Source organism: Ruditapes philippinarum, unplaced genomic scaffold, assembly GCF_026571515.1.
Source record: "Ruditapes philippinarum isolate M1 unplaced genomic scaffold, ASM2657151v2 ctg2325_1_1_1_1, whole genome shotgun sequence".
In the NCBI taxonomy this organism is placed as follows: Eukaryota; Metazoa; Mollusca; class Bivalvia; order Venerida; family Veneridae; genus Ruditapes; species Ruditapes philippinarum.
In genome coordinates this window covers 10,058-35,739 of record NW_026862367.1, presented here as the reverse complement: position 1 = coordinate 35,739, position 25,682 = coordinate 10,058, and the positions used below count along the sequence as shown (strand labels likewise).

The 25,682-nt window shown below is 32.1% G+C and overlaps 1 protein-coding gene across 1 annotated transcript; it reads right to left on the bottom strand.

Annotated features, from left to right (window-relative positions):
* Nucleotides 1-1,716: 1,716 nt before the first annotated feature.
* Nucleotides 1,717-25,682, bottom strand: LOC132718832 (coadhesin-like). The gene is made up of 9 exons (XM_060702570.1): nt 25,612-25,682; nt 24,553-24,632; nt 13,989-14,045; nt 13,334-13,457; nt 12,826-12,945; nt 10,304-10,474; nt 9,521-9,691; nt 9,076-9,243; nt 1,717-2,269 (listed from the first exon to the last, which is right to left on the bottom strand). Exons 3-9 carry the CDS (start codon nt 14,007-14,009, stop codon nt 1,860-1,862), a joined length of 1,185 nt encoding a protein of 394 aa, XP_060558553.1. The 5' UTR covers nt 14,010-14,045; nt 24,553-24,632; nt 25,612-25,682; the 3' UTR covers nt 1,717-1,859.

Below are 25,682 nucleotides of genomic sequence, written 5' to 3'. Positions count from 1 at the left end.
GTATGAAATAAATTCATTGATGATCTACAATGCAGTTATTTTTTCAAGCTTAACTTTTTGATGAAAAATGGGGCTATCCTTCACACCTGGAATTCTTCACCAGTGTAACATCTTAATGTTTTTCGTGCAACTAATGGCTTGCACTTCACCTTGGTTTAAAATCTTCAAGGGACAGTGGATTATTTCATGTGTAAAAGACTTTGCACACTTTTTGGGATAATAAAAATGGTCACTTCCCAAGGCCATTAACTCTAGCATGGATTTTGACAAAAGAATGACCCTCTAAACTTCTGATTAAATACAGGTTAAAGGTTTGCGTGCAAAATTAATCTTGAAATTTAATAAATGTATACATTGCAGGTCACTGTCAAAGGCTCATAACTTGTGAATTTTAAAATAAATATGACCTCATGCGAACATAAAAAATTGCAAGACTTGATCATATGTATATAAATGAAATATTCCTTAGTTAATTCAAACATTTTCCATCAAGTTCTGAGGATAGTTGAATAGAACAACTGTTCTATTGACAGCCCTTGTTGATATAAATGGACAAGCTTATGGTTGCTTTGGTAGTCTCCTGATTGACTACAATATTATTATTATATATAATAAGTAGAATAGCTGAATATCAAATGTTGAGTCTGCAGATATCTGTATGTAGTATGTATGTCATTTTGCACATACATGTGTATCATGACTGTACAAAACCTGCCCATCCATGTGATAACTTCTTCCACTTTATTCATACATGTAGTAAACAATGTATATAAGAATGTCTCGTTTTTCGAGGGATGGGTTGAGTTATTGTCGAAATGCTACTGGTCATCTGAGAAAATATAAGAAAAATAATTTTAACGGCCTGACGTGGACTTTCTTGCAGCCAGAATATGCGGATCATTATTCGTACCGTTTACGTAGACCCCATTACAATTGACGACCCGTTAATAATATATCATCGCGAATTTACCATTTTGGTAGCTTTATGTGTCATTAAATAGAAACGTTTAAAACAAACAATTTTAAGTAAAGTACAAATCAACACGCATTGTTAAGATTACGGTGCGCTTAATTCAGGTATATGATAATTCGTTTCAAGTAAGCTTGATTGGCTGAAGTGTAGACACAGATTTTCATGTCTAAAAATAGATATATCGGTCTGAACCTACAATTTTAGCAGAGGTTAGAAAGTGAGCGATAGTGGAACATTCGAACGATGCGCAGGAGAGTTCTATAATGTGTGTATGCTCTGATATAGTTTGATGCATATTATAGGAATTAATCACGTTTCGGATTTTCTGGTTGTTTGGGTTGAGTAAATTGCAATTAAAATCGCCAGTGATGATAATATTTTGAATATTTATGTTATATGCTCTGTCAATTCTTTCTTCTAGTAGCGACCAATAGTTTTTGTTGGCATCAGGGAGTTGGAAGAAGCCACCGATTAGAAGTTTTTGGTTTTGTTTTGCGATCCAGATAGCCTTGATGTCAGGGAATGATAAGTCTGGATGTATTCCCAGAAAGTCCATTCTCAAGATAAATTGCGACTCCGCCACCTGTTCTTTATATCCGATCAAAACGGAAAGGGACACTAAAATTTGGTATTCTTATATCATCAATTTCGGCCTTTATGTTCAATAACTCAAAATCGTTGTTATATAACCGATCTATACCGCACAGATCGAGCAAAACCTTTTCTTTAACAACAAACTCATATACTTTTTCGTGTTTATTTACAGTAATAACAAAAACAAAAAATCAAGTTTAGAAGCAAGCATGTGTTCTATACTATCTCACTATAGTCACTATAGTCTGGCCTACACGTGCTGCCCAATTTTATCACTACCGACATTGCAAGACTAGTCGGGTTGTACTAAGAATCCCGTGAATATAGAAAACTCGTGACCAACGTAATGGGTAGAAACGCCGTTAACTTCTACAATATCACTTTTTTTCAAAGGGAATGTTCCAGATTGTGATATCGTGATCGATTCATATTGATATTCGTCGTTAGATTGAGATGGCTGCCAGCGCATTTTCAATTTATCTGAACCATTGATCCTTAGATTTGATTCAATATAGGGCAATTTAATGTATGGCTTTAATAATGTAATAGAAAAATGGTAAAGTCCGGGGATTGTACACGTAAATTTTCCTGTGGAGACGTCATAACCACGACCATTGTTGTTGTATACGGATTCGAACTTAAGGGTTGTGTGATCTGGCGAACTTGTATTTAACTTATATGCCGTAAATGCCACGTGTAAATCTGAAAAACACATAATAAATACTATCAGTTCCAAGATAAAAACGAAGAGAATTAGATGCACATTACTTTATCCTTAAGACATTTCTGTGATTAACTAATCTGTGTAATAACAGAATTTATAACATGCACACGCAGGTTTCACGACTCCGTTAAACGTTATGGATCAGGAGGGATTATTTGGATGTTAACACTTTACCACATTGACTCTTTAATTTATAAATTATTTTAAAGTGGGATACAGACAAGCATTCCTAAATGAAATTTGCATCTGCAAACTAATTATATATTCGTTATTTTATTCGTTATTTTGTTGAAGGAACTCGAATTTCGAAAGTCTAAAAGATAGAATTTGAATTTCTTAGATAGGTCATTTGGGACATTTTAGATAACAAGATATGCTAAAAACATTTCAGAAATATTTTCAGAAACGAATTCAAAATCATATATCTGTGCCGGATTGAGTGACGCTTTTCAAAGTTTTGTAATTTTTCACAATTAAAAAAATCATTAACGGTAATTATCAGTAACTTTCCTCTTAGTAATCTGAAGCAAGGGAGAATAAAGCTGATATTTCTATAAATGTTATTTTCGACTGTCTAACTGCCGTCCACTATCCCGTAGGTGAGATATTGCAGGTATTATTTCATTGGCTAACGTACAAATATGTATCCAATTTCGCAAATGGAATCGCCAGTAACAAATGCCATTCATGTTTTAATTACATAATGGCGGAAGTGTTTATAATCTTTTAAAACAAACAATATTTTATATACATAAATGAATTCAATAAGTCATCTTGTGACACAACTTTAGAGATATGAAGTATATTCCTTGATAATTATATAATTTCTGATTGCCCTTTTAGTATATATTGATGTAAAGCTGTCTTAAACTGGTGGGAAAAAAGCGCTTGACATTTTCAGACGTGTTGTCATATGAAATAAAACAAGTTTATTTTAATAATCTCTTTTTAGGTAAAAATGAGTAATATATGGGACATTTCATAATTAATTTTAACTGTACTTTTGAGGAAAGCCACCTCATATATAGACAAGAAAGTAATATTTGGTTGGTAAAGACGAAACGTCGAGAGAACCCTACGTTATGGATGGGTAGTACATATAATACAAGTATAAAAATACATATAATTCATATACTTCTTTTATTTATATTGATAAGGTCAACCTGATTATTTTGTTTTCTCCAGTCTGTTTGTTTGTTTGATTGGGTTTTACGTTACACCGACAAAGTATAAGTCATATGGCGACGTTCCAAGTTTAATGGTGGAGGAAGACCTCAGGTGCCCTTCCGTGCATTATTTCAGGCACAAACGAGCACCTGAGTAGAACGACAGCTAGCTGAATAGCGTCCTCACATGAAATAATCAAAAAGTCCCTGTCGGGATTCCAACCGAAAGATGTGAAGGACAAAAGGTTTGAAGTCAACGAGGTTAACCACTCGGCCACGGACGCCCCCGTTTTATCAAGAAATTTTAGGGCATGTCGTAAAAAAATATATATAAATACGTATAAAAATGAATAGTGAGTTAATTTAAAAAAAGGACGACAACTATTACATTGTATTATGGGAAATAAGTGGTGAGACTTATACTTTACACTGAAGCATTTGTTCACACACATTTCGGATACGATTACTTTGCCTTTATGTAATCACGAAACAGACTATGTTATAAAAAAACCACTGTTATAATTATAGAAATTGGTCCAGGTATGAAACACTTTTGTTGTCTTTAACGACAAATCTGACCTTGATGTCGTTAATTATTCCCAATATGATGTCGTTAATTATTCCCAATTATAATGCATGTTACGTAGGAACACTCTCTAAACTCCCTCAATTCAAGACAAATTACAGGTACTCGGGGTTCAGACCCTGACCCAACATTACTCCCACCATGTTTATTCTCAATAAGTTATATGGACATATTTTTACTATAAACTTGGGTTTCCACATACTTAATTAAAAACAACCTTATTGTAAATGTGATACTTTTTATTAATTTTACAAGGATTATGACTAACAGAGGTTCCAAATAAGTGCTTCAACGTTAAAAATATCAAAGGTTTACATGGTGGAGCTTGACCGATGCCACAATGACAAAATTTTTGCGTGAGACATTCCGCGTTATAATCATGGTGAACATGTTAAAGGCCTAAAATGCATGTAAATATTCCAGACAAACGTTTTTCCCTGACCTCTAAGTGTAACTTTGACCTACATACCTGCTTCATGTACGCAGCACTATGCAATTTTATGGTACGCATTGGTATCAAGTTAAAAAATAGATAAATACAGATTCCCTAAAGAAAGCCCAACACGGCAAAATTGAAAATGTTGCAGGCTCGGTTTGATTGAGCCTGTTCTTGGACGGTACTGGAAAGTGCAAGTTACCGTCCACGCCCCCTAGCACCGGCTTAGACAGAATTCAACATTTAAACGTGAAATAGTAAAATTTTGAATTAAGAAACATCCGCAGATGTGTTCAAAATTAAATCAATTCGACGCCAAAGCAGTGGCGATCTCATAACATTTTCCGTTTCCTTTGAACGGACGTATAGAATTGAAATGTTCAAATTTTTTGAGACAGGCATTAGTAATGATATGAACTACAAGTGTACAAATATGCATTCATCTATTCACGTAAAAAATAATTCTTTTTTAACCGTCACTGATATCGTTTATATTTGTTTCGTCACAGTCTTCATCTCCAACAAATAAACAAAGATTCAATATTTGGATCCAATCACTAAAGGTATATTCATAGTTTTGTGAGGCATACTATGGTCACACTGGAATATTGCAAATATTGTAATGATCTTGTACCAACCATTCTTTATTAACGTATACGAGTAGACAATTTATGGCGAGCTATTAACACTGGTAAAATGAATGAATTTCAATACATGTTGTATCAATGCAACGCTAACGTGTAAATCTACAAGATAACATTTAAGTTAAGATAAGTTTTTGTTCAATATTATCAAAATCCTAAAATGTCTGTGAAATTTATAGATCAGGTAAAACATGATTATTACAATTGTTCGAGGGTATTTTCCAAGGGCGCTAATTAAATTCAACGCAAGACTCAATGATGTATGTTAAATATTGAGACTTGTAATTATAAAGACGATTTGATATCAATATATGTCAAGTGCAGAAAAAGTTGTTTTCATATATTTAGTTGCTTTAATATTTGATTCTGAATTGATATTTTTTCATTTTTGTGAACGAAAAGGTGTTTATGACTGAGACAGATGCCTCAGTTGGGTAAAAGTGTAATTAATGTTCCATTCAAAGATGAACTATATCAGTAAACAAGTAAAGGATATATAAGCAGATACAGTATGTAGAAAACTATTTTTGGCAATATTGACATTAACCAACTGAACCCTTACTCAATCCAAAGGAACAAGACAAAACAGGTTATCATCCTTCCATATATAATATACATCTTTCCATTAATAAAAGCTGTATGAGCAAAAGTGTAATCATCTATTTAAGTACACGTGACCTTAACCCAACTGACCTCTCGCTCCATCGAATGGTAGAAGAATTCATATGTAATGTTTCTATTAAATATAAGGCCATCTGTCAACAGATAAAGGATATACCTGCAAAAGGGTAAACAAATATTTTTTATTCTCTTGACCTTTACGTCGACCTAAAATAGAAACAAGAACCCCCTGAAGAAAGCCCAACACGGCATTATTGAAAATGTTGCAGGCTTGGTTTGATTGAACCTGTTCATGGACGGTACTGTCAAGTGCAAATTACCGTCCACGCCCCCTAGCACCGGCTTAAGCAGAATTCAACATTTAACATGAACTGGTACAATTTTGAAACATCTTCAGATGTCTTCATATGGCGGTTATCATGGAACCTTCAATGTGACACGTTAGTGTCATTCCATGGAAAACGGCATATGATCCCCAAGTAAAACAGTGCTTGTGCCCTAAACGAGAAAACAATGGGCGGATTAAAATAGAATGGAATTTTGAAAGGGGATCAGAGGTTATGAAGCGTGCAAATCACACATATGACGTCAAAAGGACAAATTTAAAAAGCAGGCCACATATCCTAAGGGTTCAAGTGAGGAATACTGGAAACACCCAACAAGATGCCAAAATAGAACGAACGAAAATACCATAAGCAAAACAGTAATGTCGTGCTGAACGATCTTTAAGGATCGGAAATATAACATCCCTCATTGAATGTACGGGGCGACTTTTTACAGCCTCCACACGGCAACAACTACGCTGATGTGGCGATAAAATAGAGAGAAATAAGAATCTTTAAAGATGTTCAATACAGCATAATGCTTAACCTATAGTAAGAGGAACTATCTATGCATATCCGTATAAAACATTAAATATATCAACTTAAAAATAAATGCCAACTGACTTCGACCTTGATCCAAACTACCCCTACGTTCACAAAAGGAGGTTAGAGGGCTATCCAAGATATCCAAGATATCAACATACCAAATAGGAAGATATCATAAGGTAAATGTAAACAGGAGACATTTGAGATAAGTCCAACTTGCCAAAATGGTTTAATCATACCTGTTCTATTTACAAAGTGATAATAAGGGTAATAAAATGAATGACATAATCATATAACTTAACAATAGCATGTTTTTTGTATTGAAAAGTAAATGAGGCAGTATAAAATAGATAAATTCAGAATCCCTAAAGAAAGCCCAACACGGCAAAATTGAAAATGTTGCAGGCTCGGTTTGATTGAGCCTGTTCATAGACGGTACTGGAAAGTGCAAGTTACCGTCCACGCCCCCTTGCACCGGCTTAAGCAGAATTCAACATTTAAACGTGAAATAGTAAAATTTTGAATTTAGAAACATCCGCAGAAGTGTTCATACGGCGGTTATCAAGGAACCTTCAATGTAACACGTAAGTGCCATTCCATGAAAAGCGGCGTATGGTCCCCAAGTAATAAAAAGCGTGTGCCCTAAAGGAGAAAACAATGGGCGGAACTAAATAAAATGGAATTTTGAAAGGGGATCAGAGGTTATGAAGCCTGCGTATTACAGATAAGACGTCAAAAGACAAATTTAAAAAGCAGGCGACATATCCTAAGGGTGATTCAACATTATTCAATTAGGAATATTGGAACCACCCAACTAGAAAATGTCGAAAAGCCATTAATAGTAGGTAGAACTTAGGTCATATTCAACTTGCAAGTTAAGGTTAACCATTTCTATTTTCAAAGTGTTGAAAAGGGCACTAACTTAAGATAGTGCAAGGTTAAACTAATACGGACAGGCGAACGGTCCGTTTCATTTAAATATGCCTGGGGGCATGAAAAACGACATTTTGTTAGCTTTACGTGATGTTAACGTTCACATAATTTCATCATTTTGATAATTATTTTGTTATAAAATATTATATTACTAACGTTTTAAACAATCATGACATTTTTAACTTGTAGGGCTCAAAAGACTGATACAATTTAGACAAGAAAGGTATCTCCTGCCGCATGAGTGTGTAGCATTTTAATTTTGGATTGACAATGACCTATTCAAAGCGTTCCCAATTGCAAAAAGATAGATTAAAGTTTTAGACCAGAACAAATGACTTCTTTGTATGCCCTTGCCCTTGGTGGAATCAACATGGATTATTCACTCATTGGGATAAGCATTCGTGCCAAGTAATCAATGCATCTTAGGAGTATTGATCTAGTTGTCATGCTAAGTAGTTTAAATGTTATGGAGAGGACACAAGATATGTAATGGTGGTGTTGGTAGTTTTAACTCCGGATTACGACAGTAAAACACATTGAATTTACCAGAGCACAGTTCAGCCACCGCATCGATTCCTGAAATTGAACTTTTCTATTGTGTAATGTACTTGTTATTTTTGTCCGTCGAAATTAATGATGTTCTTAAAAATACTTTTGTTTATATTTCATTGATTACGCGTATGACCGATTCTTGTTTGTTTACCTTAACTTAAAGTAACTTAAAATAGGATTACAATGGGCACATTTTTTCAAAATGGTTGAAATGTTGATTGAAACAATAGAAATTTACCGTTTGGATATTCTTATAAAAAGCTGCTTGGTAAAAAGTTGAAAGTGTTTTTAGTGATTAAGAATTCAACATTTATAAAAGGAATATTATTTGTTTTCTAGAACATTTTATTATCTTATTCATAAATATATGCTTTATTTGGAACACGTATCTCACACATGGCAACAACTTTTTCATACATTCATAATTACTTCGTGGTTTGTAGATATGTTTGATACTTAATACTTTCAACGCAATGATTTATTGCTTAACAGACTTTCCATTAAAGACTAATTCACCTAATTCTTTAACCTTTAAAGTTTTTTATTATTGTTTTCATGCTACAGTCTGGTTAATGACAACCTGCGACACAAACAGTTCGCTTTTCGAAACCAGCAGTTAAGTTCAAATCTCACGTTTCTAAGCATGATTTTTGTAGAAATGTAGAATTTGATTCATGTCCTGATAGTGTGATATCATCTTAAATCTGTTTCTCATATCACCAAAAGGAATATACATTTGTATTCGCATTTTAAAACAAAATTAATTTCATTTCCAATAATTGGAAAAATTATTCTTTACTTGTTATCCCCAAACAAACAATAACCACCAATTTATTAGTATCATTCAGTTGTATTTACAATTGAATAATGGAAAAGTTAAATAATTTTTTTTTCAACATAATGAAAAAATCATTTTCCAACCAAATCATTATATGCGACAAATTTCATTGACATCTAGAGTAAAGAATATTACTTACCTGCACAAATATGTTTGTTACACGTTTTCATTTCGTCTGGACTTCCATCACAATATCTTCCTAATAAAGATGGTCTTGGGTTAGAACATGTTCTTAGCCGACTTTGAATTCCACCTCCACAACTTTCACTGCAAGAACCCCAGTTTTCCCAACTTGACCATCCACCATCTAAAAAAGGAGATTCACGATTTAAAATAATTCATTGTCATGCTTTAGTTCTGTTTTGAATATTGAATAAATAGCATCATTAGTTAGCAGATGAAATGAAAGGTTTAAAAGAAAAGCATAAACAAATGTTATGCAATCGCCAACGTAGATATAATCGATACCCTACCTATTGCAGTTTTGTTTCATTTTCCTTGCTATCTTTCAAATAACTACTCAAAACAAGTAATATTGAACAGTGATATACATGTATGACGTGCTTGTATATAAGATATATTACCTGCACATGCACCAGGAAAACACAGTCTGTCTTCATGTGAATCTCCGAAACAGTGGTCTCCATATAAACTGGGAAACGGATTAGAACAAGACCTATCTCTGTGCTGCATTCCAACATCACAAGAAACTGAACAAGACGCCCAAGACCCCCAGCTGCTCCAATTTCCGTGCACTGAAAAACAATTTGAGAATTTTGGGCTCCTAAATTACTTCTTACTTTGTCAGCATTGTACCAGGTTATGAAATATATGGCCTCCAGTTCCTCTGGACGATATTAAATAACTGTAGAAATACACTAAATAAAGACATAGTAAGTATCTGAATAAAAGTATCTAAATTACAAAAGTTACTACTGTTAGAAATTTATTTTTATTCTATTAGACTTGATAATAACATTTGATTGAAAATATAACATTATATAGAAAAACGCAAAAACAATTAAAATATATGTGATGGAAAACATGCAAATTAAACATGCGTTATCGGGTGGCTTCCTATTTTTGACAGACTACATTTATGAAACATAACACATATAACATATTTATTCCGAAAAGGTCAGTTTTAGAAGTAAGTATTTGGTAATAAAAAAAAACGGCATAGGCATTTGACCAATTTACTTTGATAAATGCCAACTAGTAAAAACTTAGCAATTTAGTGTTTGAAATTATTTTCTTTGTATATTGGTTAATTGATTTACCAACGTAATTGTGTTACTTATAAAACTGCAATCCTATTTGATAAAAAGAGATTTCAAACAATAAGGTTACATGGAAGTATTACGCACCTGGGCAAGGATCATTTTGACATTGTTTAGTTTCAGTTACATTTCCAATACAGTCAAGTCCACCATTTGCTGGGGCAGGATTCGTGCAAGTTCTAGTTTTCGTCTGGATGCCTAAGTCGCAGGTGACGTCACAATTTGTCCACGAGGACCAGTCACTCCACTTTCCATCAACTTAATATGATAGTTAGGATAAGTGTTAGGGACGATTTGTTTACACACTTTCCTGGACGATTAAGGTGTTTGTAATTTTAAACATTTTAAGCTGATTTGCAATATTCAATAAATGGCAAAATTAAAAGGAAAATTATATGTTTTATAAATATAGTGTATAAAATCTGCATTGCGATTTTTTTAAAAGTCAATTATTAATTTATCAATTTATTCAACCGGTCATATAAACATAAAAATCATTAAAAAAATACAGCATTAGACTTCTGTTTTTAGAACGCCAATGCTAACAAGCGTCACTTATTTCAATTTGTGAATGACAATGTTTATGTACGTTAAATTGTAAATATCTAGTATCCATTACTTATACATCACTTTATTTAACACTTTATGAAATATAACCAATGCACTTTCAGCATATGCACCACGTCATTGCTCATTTCCATAGTTCAAAATGTTAATATCAAATCCAAATCGCACTACATAAAGCCTACTTTTTATTGCCAGATTCTAAAAACTTAACCTCAAATCTATATCAAACCCTACACATAGACTATGTTTTATTTTTGAGTCCGTAAATGCACATCGTACTCCGTTCAATCCCGTTGTCATTTTTGAGAGTCCAAAAATCGATTTTATATCATGTTTTTGTAATTAAAGCAACAAAATCATACCAAAATGTCAAAATATGTAAGTACAAAATATAGACGATGTTGAACATTTTTAAGAAAAAAACTGATTCTTTTAGACAGGTACACAGCTGTAAAACCTATATTAGACACGGCTAGAGCCTCGTCCAATATAGTTTCGTGAGCTATGTACTACTTGAATGGAATTTGATATTGTATACTCTTCAAAACAAATCTACAAGCAAATCCCAAATGCATAAGTACTCATGCTGACCAATATTTTTTTCTTGTATACTTTCAGGACTACAAGTCAAAAACCGTTTGAGCTATGTATTAACAAGCCTATAATCTATGCTGAGTTAAAGGGCAATAATTCTAACAAAACTGAACAGAAAATCCCCCAAAAAACAAACAAAACAAAAACACAACAAAAAACACATGCAAGACCTCAGGTACACAGCTTCACAGTAATGTTGATCATCAATTCTGTAAAGTTGGATGATTTTAACTAAAGAACTCACGGTTTACATAACACAACATTTTTGGAATGGTTTTACTAAGTCAAAAGTGAATACTTTACAAAAACTGAATGAATTCACAATCAAGACCCCAGGTGCACACCAATTTTCTGTAAAGTTCCATGACGCTGGGTCAAATATTGTTTAAGATCTACACGCTTAAGTTGTAAATTGCAATTTTATTTTATTTAAGGGCAATAACTCTACAAATACTTAATTAACACCTCGTGCACAACTACACATGCTGACCAACATTCCTATACAGTTTCATGATCCTAGGTCAGATATTGTTTTAGCTATGTGCGACACAAATTGAAAATTGGTAAATTTTACTAAGGCAAGGGCAAATACTGAGTAAATCCACACACAAACACACGTGTACACAACCGCACATGCTGATTAATATTCCTGACAAGTTTCATGACTATAGGTCAAATACTTTACGTGCAACACAATATGGAAATTGCAAATTTTTATGAAGTCATGGGCAAACACTCTACAAATACTGAATAAATCCACACGAAAGCATCCAGCTGCACAATTACACATGCTGATCAACATTCCAGTAAGGTTTCATGATTCTATGTCAAATACTGTTTGAGCTACATGTGACACAAGATGAAAATTGTGAAGTTCAATTAAGTCAGAGGGCCATTACTCTAAAAACCAAATGAAGCCACAAGCGAAGCCCCGGTTGCAAAACTTCACATGCTGAGCAATATTCCAGTCAAGTTTCATGATCCTAGGTAAAATACCTTTTGAGCTACGTGCAACACCAGTTGAAAATTGCAAATATTTACAAAGTCAAGGGTAATTAATCTACAAATACTGAATAAATTCACAAACAAACACCAAGGTACACACCAACACATGTTCAACATTCCTGTGTAGATTCAAGACTTCAGGTCAAATACCGTTTTGAGCTACATGCGACACAAGTTAAAATTGTAAATATTTAGTCTTGGGCAATTACTCAGACAAAACAGGATAAATAAAAAAGCGTAACCTCAGGTGCACATTTTCACATGCTGAGCATCATTCCTGTAAAGTTTCATGACCCTTGGTCAAACACCTTTTGAGCTACATACGACAAAAGAGAACAGACGGATGGAGGAACGGACGGACAAGGGTAAATATGAATTCCTCCCCTTTAAAGTGGGGCACAATAACTTTCTAATATTATAGTTAATTTAAAAAGAATAATTACCTTCACAGAGACCACAAAACTTTGGACAAACCAGCTTAGCATGTTGGACGTCTGTACATATGTGGAATATTGTACTCATTCGTGCACAGTCAACCGTTTTATCGTCAATGCACACGGAAGCTGCAATTTAAGATTTCTTTGACGGTTGGTTTAGATATTGATCTAAGTTAAATTGTTCTTGATATAACAGAATTGGACTATATGAGACATTTTAAAACAATGGACAAAAAATTGTTTTTGAATTGATAATTTGATAAGCATTCTTACTAATCAAATATTGGACATCAATGTAATGACCTTTCATGAGATTAAGCTTAGTTATGTTTACAAATGAATTAAAAGAAGCCGTACTATTACATAGACAATAAAATGCAAACATAGAAGATGAAATAAAACACTAATAAATACAAAATTTCGCACCACTTTGAAATTAGCGCATGTCATAATCTAAACCAGACAAAGCAATATATTTATTCATATTTTCAAAGATGTGTTACAATGAACTTACGTTTTATGTGTTTGCACAAGTCTAAGTTACAACTATCAAAAGAACAACATTCTAGACAACTTGAGGTTTGCCGAAACGTCATATCTCGTCCGACGATACCTATACTGGCACTTCCACCACAACGCTTAAAATCATCATCATGATAATACAAAAAAAACTTGTCTATTTTTGAATAAGACAATATCATGTTTAAACATTTAAATTATCAATAACGAGGGCAAAAGCTGAAAGTTTTACGCTGTACATAATCATCAAGAAATACTATTTTATTTAAAGCAATAGTTTTTTTCAATAAAAAAACTTATTAGTCTAGCAACTTTTGATTATTATCCCAATCAAACCAAGTCTGCAATTCTCATGTAATTTTGCTGTCTTAATGCTTCCGAGGGATCACTTTTTTTTCCAGATAAGCATATCCTTATTTATGTATTCGCCTGCTATGAGCTTCATGATACACAGACATTCGTACTTTTTAAACAATCAATTAAGTACAACGAAAGGGTAAATTACACTGTTAACCACCATTTTTCTTTTAGATGAACGGCATCTTCGAAAACTTCGAAAAAGGGAAAACTATCGTTATCAAACTGTTTCGAACAAGATATAATTACATTTTGACGGCAGATAATGAAAAATATTGAAATTTGCCACTAACCTGGTTATCAGCACATCCCATTTGATATATCCCTTCCTTTACATCCGAGTAGCATACCTAAAACAAAACAAAAGAAGTTTTAAACTTGCAATTGTTGACGTGGCTGAATAAAGTGAATTATTTTTATCTACAATTATCACATGCGTGGATACATTAAATAGTGAAAGTATAGTGCTATCATAGTAAAATTAATATTCAAGACGATTCTTTATCAATTTCATAATTATCAGCTACGCATAAAAGAGCATAATTATGCCTCCAAAAAATTTAAAGAACTTATGAAAATGTACTCAGATCTTTTGAAGTTTCAAAATACAAGTAACAATTAACATGTTATATGAGATTTATGACTGACTTCGTAGTATTTATCATCAAATATTGACTGCGTGTCTAACACAGTAAAGAATATTTTTTGCATATTTTGACCTTGTGGTTTGACAATTAAAGTATACTTATAGTCCAGTCAAATTGTGAAAAAATACTCCAGAAAATGGGAAAAGCACCAAACTTGGTACAAATGAACTTTGACATAAATAAGAAAAATTGAGCATGGGACCCATTTTCTAAAATCCAATATGGCGGGAAAAATTTAAAATGGCCGCCACACGTGTTAAAAATTTCAAAAACGCTTGTTTTAACAAGGAGAACTTGATAGATAGCTGCATATTAGGGTATTGTTATCAGAAAAAATGTTGTTATTAGTATTTAAACATTGCTTTGTCTTTTTCAATCTATTACACTTAACATATTTTATTATTTCTGTTTGTCATTAGTTTTCACGACCCTGGAAACCGGTTGAAATACCGTATAAGTACTTATTTCTGCGGGCTTAATATTCTGCGGTTTTGGTTAAAATAAGGGGTTTTTAATTTCTGTGTATCTTATTTCTGCGGTGTCATCATTCTCGCATTGATGCTTTTTATTTCTGCGTTTTTACAAAATTAACCTATACAAACAGACAATATTTCAAGATTTGTTGATGTAACATGTACATTACTTCCGGTAAACATGCAGACGACTTATAATGTGTGTTCATCGTAATCACCATGTATCGGTATATAAACGTTAATAAACAAAAATCAACAACGTGCAATGACAACAATTAATTGTAATACTGCATGTGTATAAATATGAAGTGTGAAAAATAAACAATGGTAAAATCTAAGTAGACACAATATATAGTGTACAAATACAAAAGGGTATGTTTATTGCACCCGTCAAACTATAATAGTTTTATTTTAAAATAAACCAAGCTTAGGGTGAGCGAAAATCATACAAAAAGAACAAGTAAAGTAACTTTTTTTATATGACGGATACATAAAGAATAATTCCCATCTACAAAAGCTGATATGGTAATGTAATTATACAATACAGGTAGTTGACATATTCCAACATACATTTAGACATAGCGAAAGGCTTAATTTTCTGCGGTTTTTCAATCTGCGGTGTCATTATAAACCGCAGAAATAGCAGAAATAAAGTTCCCGCAGAAAAAAAGTACTTATACGGTAAGATATTGTAGAGATCTGTCATCGCTGTCTTCTAAAGATGTTAAGACATCTTTTTTACAACTTTCATTGTTTACAATGTAAATTTATCACAAGGAAATACTTATCAAACAGATTAAACAAAAGTATTTAAAAATTCTAGCATAACTCAAGCAAACGGAAATTAAATATCTGCCCGTCAAGTCAGGTGTACACCTTGCAATTTTATCTTGTTGATCGCTGTGAAATGGATTAAGCAAAGAAGGTGTGAATAACATAATTATAAGCTAACATGTGTTTAATTTTAACAGTCATTTGGTATTTGAATTGTCATATCATAAAAATATGAAACTTTATAAAAGTGCATTTTTTAGAATATGTGAAAGAAACAAACGAAAACCTGGAAGACATAATTACATAATGTACATTTTGTCAAAGCAGAGATGTAGATGTTATCTTTGTCTCTGGTCAAAGTATGCGTAACAGAAAAAAAATCATTCTAAAATATCACTTTTCTTCATATATAAGTACATGACTGTCCATTTGTTGTATAAAAATGGAATGATAATTTTGTAGAAATTTGCAGTTTACAGACTCAGACTTTGACACACCTTTGTTGAAATAACTGTTTTTAAACACTACACATTGGTTTTCGATTGATTATCTGCTAACTTGACACAAACTTTCAAAACTAATCTAGTTAAAAGTTACACTAACTCATTATTGTAAATAGCATCAACCTTTATCTTCGGGATGTATCAAAATTGATATAATACCCCTCTTCCTTCTTTAATGCCACCACCAGCCTTAATTTTATGTCAAATTCCATTTTAGTGTCCCTAAGGGTGCCCTGTTCCACAAAATATTATATTAGGTTGCTGGGTTTCATGACTTTTGGCCTCCGTTTGCAATCATGTTTTCTCATATTTTTAAACAAAATTCCAAAAGGCATGTTCTTACAAGTTTTTATTTTAGACATTACAAAGTCAATAGCCCTTTATATGAAGACTCGGCATTTCCGCGCTATAATCAGATCAAGGAAAACAATGGACAAACGTGCTAGATAATTTGTCTTGTCTTGGCACTGGTTTTTCTTCTGAGGGCCTTAAATGTTTGTAAGATTCAAGATACGGTTTAGAACGAATGGGACATTGAAAATAATATAAGTACACCTTGCTGCCCATAAAACATCAGATACCTAGGGTATTTCTCTCTTAATTCTGACAGCTCTTGATCATGCTTATGAGAACAGACTTTGATATGAATGCATTGTTTGTTATTATTGAGAGTCTCAGTCAGTATTTTGTGCTGGGTTTTGTTGTTATAGCTCAGCAGTTTCCAGACTTGACAACAAATTCCAAATTTTCGTTGACATGCTTAAACAAGACAAGAGTAAAATATATTGATTTTCATCATCAAGATCAAGAACGTAAATTCCAAAATAGGCTATAAAAGCAGGTTTTGTTCCTTTGTGACAGATTTGATCTGACATGTGTGCAATTCTTTTTATGATATGTGACGTAATTACGAACAATTCAATAGAATGAGAATGATGGTTGAGATTTAGTACAGTTTCGAAGCTCAAATAGGATAAACATAATGGTTATCTTGTTTGCAGTTAGAAATGTCCCAAAGAGCAACTTTTAAAAGATAAAGAGTAAATTTCCTAACTAAGGCTCTTTGCTACCAATCCAAGTTTTGTAATTTAGTTCTAGAACAAAAAAGTGACATTGACCTTGCTCCCAGATATCTTAATAGTAATCCAAAACTGCATCTTAATATAAGCTACCCAATACAGCAAGTTTAGAGTCAATAGATGAAAGCAAACTCAAATTATTACGTGAAAACTGAGTTTCTTTTTTAGGAAACAGTGACCTTGACCTTGGGCACACACACCTTGGTAGCAATACAAAGTTGCATCTTGGTGTAAGCTTCCCACATACTAAATTTGATGTCAATAGGCCGAAGCAAACTCAAGTGATTGAGCGGAAACTGCATTTTTTTTTTGCAACAGTGACCTTGACCCTTATCACACACCATGGTAGCAACCCCAAGATGCCTCTTGATAAAGCTACCTATATAACAAGTTGTTGTTAATAGGTCAAAGCAAACTCGAACTATTGAGCGAAAACTGAGTTTCTATTTTTAGCAGCAGTGACCTGGTTCACAAACACCTGAGGAGCAATCCCAAGCTGCCTCTTGATATAAGCTATCCACACACACAAAGTTTGGTTTCTAGAGGCAAAAGCAAACTCAAGTTGAGCGGAAACCAAAAGTTGACGTCCGCTCACCTGCCCTTCTGCCGACTTTGACATAACAATTACCGGTTTTTGTTAAAACCTGATTAACAAATTTATATGACTTAACATTCCCAGAACTGCATTCAATGAACGTTGGTCTCTGTTGTATTCATATTTTGAGATTCCTGTGATTGATTAAGCATGTTAAGTCACGGTTGTTATTGTTATCAAGTCTAAGGCTGTCAATCCTTTCAGGACTTTGTTTAAAATAAACTTCAGATAAAGTCTTACCTCAGATAGACTTCCGTCAACTAGAGAGATACTTGATATCATTATAATACATGAAATAGGACACTAAGCATCACCCATAGAATTTCAATATGCATAGAGCTTGCAAAGCGCAAAACTACACACTCTTTAAATATCCTCCTAACTAAGATTTAATATTGAACGTAAATGATGAAATTAAAAAAAAAAACTTTAAAGAATACGCAGGCAAATTAATGACAAAGTTTAATTATGAATAATCCAACATGAAAGTGGTTTTACATTTAATAGATCTGAGAGCTCAATGCCTACAGGACCGTGTGTGTATTATATGCCTTATGAGGGTCAATCCACCCTTTCAGGCACTATATAGTACCTTGGATACATACATGTACGCTTTTGTTCTTTCATTTTCATAGTATCATAAGATTTGTTGAACATGGAATTTAGGTAATATTTGGTGCTAGCAAAATATTGTTGATTAAGCTGAAGGAAATATAAATACTTCCAGCTTTCCTTGCATTTACAGAAATGGAATATGTTAAGACATCCTATTCTGTTTGTAAATTATGTAAATTCAGACATTAAAATTTGAATACTTCGTATATGGTAAATTGCTCACAATCTACACATTCAAGCATTTTAAGGCATTATATCTCATAGTTATTTGACACGATTGTCTACTTAGGATTACAACAAATGAAATGAATATGAGAAAATAATCAAAAAATATTTCAGAGTACTGAAATAGACTGTTTTGTAATTTCAGTAACTTGTTACCATAGAAACAGAAACAATAAATAGCATTATAATTGTAACTAGTATCTTTGATTATTAGTAATGCAAATCTCATATGTTAAGTGTAAACTGAGGTAATTTCCAGTATAATTGTAACTATAAATAGCCTCTTCTGAAAAAAAATGGTGATAATTCCATGTAATGGCGGCCATTTTAAAAAATGGCTGCCATGGCAACCATCTTGGCATATATGAAATGGGTCCCATGCCCAAAATGTTTCTTTTGCCTTTATTAACATCTGTGCCAAGTTTCATGCTTTTCCCATTTTCTGAAGTATTTTAGCATATTTTGTTACAAATTGACTGGACTATTAAGTGTTGTTTGGAATCTGTAGATTAGTTTCTTTCTTCACGCCATCATTTTTTTCTTAAATACATGTTCAAAATTTGCATGAAAGTTATCTTGAATCGGATGCATGCTGCCCTAACGTTAAACTATTCAACACGTGACTCCTAAAGTAAAACAGAATTTTGATAAACACGTATAAAACGTTTTAATTCAGACTATATTTGACATTTGTATATAACATGCCGGACAGCTATGTAAAGCTAAGCAAATTGAAACCAATTAGGCATTACGCCTCTTGTATCGTCCTATGAAAATAAAATACTACTTTTGCAAATGCATTGTTATATTCTATTTTTTTAATCATGCCAGGTCTTGTTTCATGGCAAATAATTTATTATGTACAATATAATTCAGCACACGTTTAATTTTTAATCAGTCTATTTCTTGTGTTAACGTATGATTTTTCTACGGTCAGTATATACCTTATTTTGTCAAATTCGGATACTTACAAGTACAAATGTCACTGCAATGCAGCAGTTGAGAAACTCCGCGCAAAAAATGCGTGAATTATAGAAATAAAGAAAATATTAAAAAATATAAAAAAAATCAGTAAAAAATCCAAATGTAAATAATCCAAATTAAAAACTTTCATCGACTTTACTTTAAGGTGTCCGTTATTGTCCAACAATATTGGCATGACACTTTATTAACTTTCACAAAGGTCATTGGATAAACACTGTTATCACACACCCGTGCCGATTTTGCGTCTCCGTAAATATGGTATTGCACGGTCGTGCATATATTTTGACGCGACGTCATTAGCGTTATAAAAACATAATGTAAAGACGTGCTGAATGTTAGTGTTATACTTTATTACCCTTCCAGATTTGTTCCGCCTTTTTGATTGGATATTGATCACCCGAAAGAAATTGATATTACCGAGCCAGACGGGTAATATACACACTTAATTTCCCCGTTGGGTAACCCACGTTCTAAACAACATGCGCTGTGGCGATGCGCGTACGGTTTGATTTTACGCGATGTAAATTCCGATTTACAAGCACTTTTTAACTGTCAAATGATAAATATTTACCAAAAAAGAGTAATCATACATATTCTCAACATTATTGAAAACAAATATGACCTTGTGAAAGCTTGATATTAACTCCAAAAAAGTGCGGCGTTCAACAGACTACTCCTTTTCTCTTGTTTACATTCGTTATGTTCGAAAGAAAAAACGTCATGTATTTATGTGACGTCATGTAGTGATGAAGGGGTACCCTAAAGGGAATCTTATTTCGACGTTTTGTTTGATGTAGCAATGATTTATTTTAAAATCATCTTAACTCGGCAGGGGAAGGGTAATCAAATTATTGTTTTGGTTTTGGAGTGATATTTGGGATATATTACCTGTCAAGATAAAATAACACCCTCGCCTAACGGCTCGGGTGATATGAAATCTTGACAGGTAATATATCCACATATATTTCTCCAAAACCAAAATAACATATAATAGGCGCGTCAATGAAAAATGACTTTTATTTCACTTTAAACGGTATTTATTTGGGTATGTGATAAATAGAATATTAAATTCTTGTAATTTCGTAACTAAATTTATTGCGCTCGTTGAAAAAAATAATATTACGCTCGCCAGAGGCTCGCATAATATATTTTTTCAATTCGTGCAATGAATTCAGTATTGCACTTACACTCATTCAGTATCCTCTATGTATCTAACGAATATATCGAGTAATTTAACTTAACCTCTGAAATATGGTGCTTTATCAGTCAAACATATTTCATATTTGTTAACAATTAATATGAAATATCAATATGAAAGTGGGCTGAGTAAAAACTTACATTTATTTTAAGGGACTTCTTTATAATAATAAAAATAATAATAATAATAATAATAATAATAATAATAAACTCTTTATTTAACAAAGGTAACTTATTAAGACAATACATCAAAGCATTAAATACAATATATTATTATTATTTTCAACAAGGCCTTCAATAAAACATAAACATAACAATGGACATATTCAAGCAATTGTAAAGATTACAACATTCAGTAAATATTAATCAACCAAGAAGACAGACATAATATTATATCATAGTATAGGTAAATTTTCTATAATTCATCTATAGATAATAATAAATGTTTGAAATGTGATTTAAACAATTTAATACTTGAAAGATTTCTTAGTTTTAAAGGAATAGTGTTCCATAACTCCGTACTAGAATAATAAAAAATACGTTTGAAATAATTTGTTTTAGGTCGTTTATGCATAATATCTTTTTTATGTGTTGATCTTAGTAAGTAAGTTTTATTTTGAGATAACGGAATTAGATTAGAAACATATGCTGGCGTTAATTCATTCATCGTTTTATATACCATAATTCCAGAAAAGTATTTACATCTAGATGGAAAAGATAACCATTTCATATTTTGATACATATCAAGAGAATTTGTTTTTAAGGGTTCATTTAAAATAATTTTGCGGTTCTTTTTTTGTAATTTTGTTATTCTATTTAGATCTGATTTGTTACACTGGGACCAAATAATACATCCATAATCAAAAGTAGGGGCAATGTAAGCGTTATAAAATAATTATTTCATTTCAGGTGTAAGAAATATTTGAATTATTTTCAGCAGACATATATTTTAGAAGCAAACTTAGAACACGTTTAATCAATATGTGTTTTCCAAGATAGACAGTTATCAATATGCAATCCAAGTAGCTTTTGACAATGAACATTATTTATACTGGAATTCTCAATATGCAGAGAAAGATTGCCTATGTTATTTATTTTACATTTTGATCCAATTATCATGCACGTGGTCTTTTCTGGATTTATGGCCATATTATTGAGAGTGCACCATTCCTGTATTTTTAGTAAGTCTAGTTGCAACCCAGACTGTATATTACTCAAACTTTGGTCAGCTATGTGTAATGTTGAATCGTCTGCATACATATCAATGTCTGAATTCGTTGTGACTGATATATCATTTACATATAAAAGAAACAGTATAGGACCTAAGATTGAGCCCTGTGGCACGCCTGATATAACCGGTAAGCTTTCAGATTTATTATTGTTGACTTTTACAATTTGCTCTCTATTAGAGAGATATGACTGGAAAAATGGTTTTCAGGAAAATGATAAAGTTTTAATTTATGAATCAGTTTATTATGGTCAACTAAATCAAAGGCATTTTTAAAATCTAAAAATACAGCACCTATTATATTTCCATCATCAATATTCGTAAGCCAAGCATCTATAAGGCGGATCAAAGCCGTTTGGCAAGAATGATGTCTCCGGAAAAAAACCTGACTGGTGTTCATTAATGATATTGGTATAATGAAGATAATAATTTAGCTGATTTGCAACATGCCTTTCAAGTATTTTTGAAATGGTTGGGAGAATAGACATTGGCCTACAATTATTGGGGGTTGACTTATCTCTCCCTTTGTGTAAAGGTATAACACGTGCTAGTTTCAAGGCTAGGGAATATACCTAGTGAAAAACATTTTTGTTTGAAAAATCTGTTAAATAAAAACCAACTTTTGTTGAATTTTGTTTTGAAAGCTGTCTAAAATGATAGAAGATGGTCTAACTAAGAAAATAAATCCGAACACCAATATCTTTGATTCAGTCATTACCGCTGAACAGACGTTTAAAAGAGTTGTTTATGTGACGTCATAATGTAACACCAAACAGCGCGTGCAAAAACAGTCAAAACAATGTATTACTGCGCCGTACAATTGCATTTGCTTAGCAAGCAAGGGGATTCGTCACCATTTTTCTTTGATAATGAAATTAAATAAAAAAAGGTTATTTATTCGTTTTTATGGTGTATATTGTCACGAAACATGATAAAATGCTACATATTTTCACTCGCCGTCCCGGCTCGTCGCATATTATCATGTTTCCTGAAAATATATTCTATATTTCAACCAAAACGAATAAATATCCTCTTAATATTTAAACCTTAACCCTTTCGCTGCCAGAGGGTTATTGTTTTATTGATCACCTATTTGCCAGAGGGTTTTCTACGAAATTACTATATTATTAATTAATATAATTATTATTATTTGTTATTAGTATTATAATAATTATATATGCTTCCAAATCTGTGAGTATAATAATAATTATAGTCGAATGTATAATTTTCTTTATATTTATTATTATTATTATTAATTTATTATTATTACTATTATTATTATAGAAACGGCTTAAGCCGTCCATATGGGAAATACGCCGAAAATAACAGGGACGGCATAAGCCGTCCCTATGGCAGTGAAAGGGTTAATATTACACGTAAATGAGGTATGGTGTATAGATTACAGGTTACCGATCTGAAGGTCTCTTAAATAATTCCTTACCAAGGCAATGTAATGAAAATACACATTGTTTTGTAATTAACTTGCAAGATCTAATTTGAATTCTGTTTACTACATCTGCTTGTAGGATACCTTTAAAGTAATAATTTAATGGTTTTCAAACAATTATACTTTTTATATCATTGAAGTACCTTAAACAAAAAAATAGTACGTGACGTTTATAATACAAATTCTAACACACCTCATAATTTTGTCTCTACAGACAAAGAAGAAAAAGCCAATAAACTGCCAATAAACACTGGTTAAGGAGTACTTGTATATGCGGCTGTTATGTTTTCTTCCTCGATTATATTGTTAACAAATCCTTTTAAAGCAACACTTAAAAACTTTTTAAATTTATATTTTCAGTTCTAATACTGTTTTCTTTTAATACAATACATGTTTCGCGGCATGATATAATAAAGGGAGACAAATCGAAAACAATCATATGACGAAGGGAGACTACGCATTAGTATTTCTTACATAAGTTCACATCAAGCTGTATTTAAACAGGAATATAGGTCTCTGATCAGTATAATTTTTTCCGGCTATTTTGCGCGACTAGTTATTTTTAAAATATCTTTTATTTAATAAAGCAGTTTCAGACTCAAAACTAAAACTACATCTATAAATATTTTTTCCGATTTTTTCAATGTAAGGTCATCTATTCATAGCTTTCTTATTCACGTAACCAGTCTTGCGAAGCAATAGAATACATATATTACTCACTGCGTACTACAAAATAATTAGATATTTCCTGTAGAAGATACAAATTTAAGAAATAAATTACCGAATTTAAGTTTATTTATTGTTCTCTCTTTTATACTGCATTCCTAGAGGTCGAGGCGTGAAATTTGTTCCCTAAGTGATATGAGATGCTGCGAATCACCGAAGGAGAAACCAATTTATGACTTTACATAATATAAATCGGAACGAATGTTCCGAATTTGTTTTAGCATTAAATCGAAGGGTTTATATCGGCTCCACGGACAAGTTTTTATCTAATTATCATTAAAAAAGTGTTGTTTTTCATATCACAAAATATAACAGTAAATAAGTATAGTAAAATACGCAATTAAATTGTTTGTAATATTCATACCTGAGAGTTTTGACATAGTGTCGTTCTGTTGCAGGTATGTGGGTCATCTATGTTCTGACAAGACAAGCAATTAAGGGAATCTTGAAATAAAAAAATAAAATACATCCGACATTTTTCTCAATACCAAAATTCACGAAATCAACGTTTAGAACAACGATTTTTTATAGTTACAGTTTTCTTAATGTTAAATAATACTATATAGTTAAGATTAAGATTTCAATACCGAATTAAACACAATCTTACATTTCGTAAAAAGTGTTTTTTTTAAAGTTCCACGTTTATATATAATGTACTATTATAATAAATAATAGAAACAACAACAACAAACCCACAAAAATAAAAAATAAATAAATATAAATGAAATATTGCAGTACTCACAAAAACTAGCATCACAACTGCCATTGTAAGGCAAGTTTTACTTAATGTCAAACAAATAAATTTAAAATGCTAGTTGCACTGTCAATACACAATACTATTAAGCGTTAAAATATGATAAACAAGGTCAACAATGAAAGACACCGTTCAATCAACGCAGCCCTACACTACCCAGCAACAAAAACAGTGGCATATTCTTTTATTTAAAAGTTTTAATCCATTTATTTGTTAAATATAAATTGGTTGTCACTTTATCACTTGTAAATATACGTTCTAATGCAAACATTTTAGATTATAAGACAGATTTTGGGACACAGTTTTTTTCAAAATTCTCATTCACTTATAATATATTAATCAATGGAATATAATATAGACGTGGGGCTTTAATATGAAATTATTATCAAAATTTGGGTCGTTAAATATACAAAAAGAAAGGGCTTTTAACATTCATTTAATGATGTTCATTTAACCGTCAAAACATACTGAAAAGTATTAACTGGTTATTGAAAAGTTTCATATTTGATCATCCAATCGGCATAACATACTCACTGTGTCATAAAAAGTTATTTGTTCTTCCGTTACAAATTTTTAGAACAGACTAAATTTCGAAAAGTAAATAAATAACAAATACGTGTGTGGTAATTAACATAAATAGAACAAAAAAATTACTAAGATTATACTTACGTGAAAATTTTAAATGCAAACAAATTGCTACGCAGACAACTAAAATGTCTGAAATAGAACACAAGTATAAT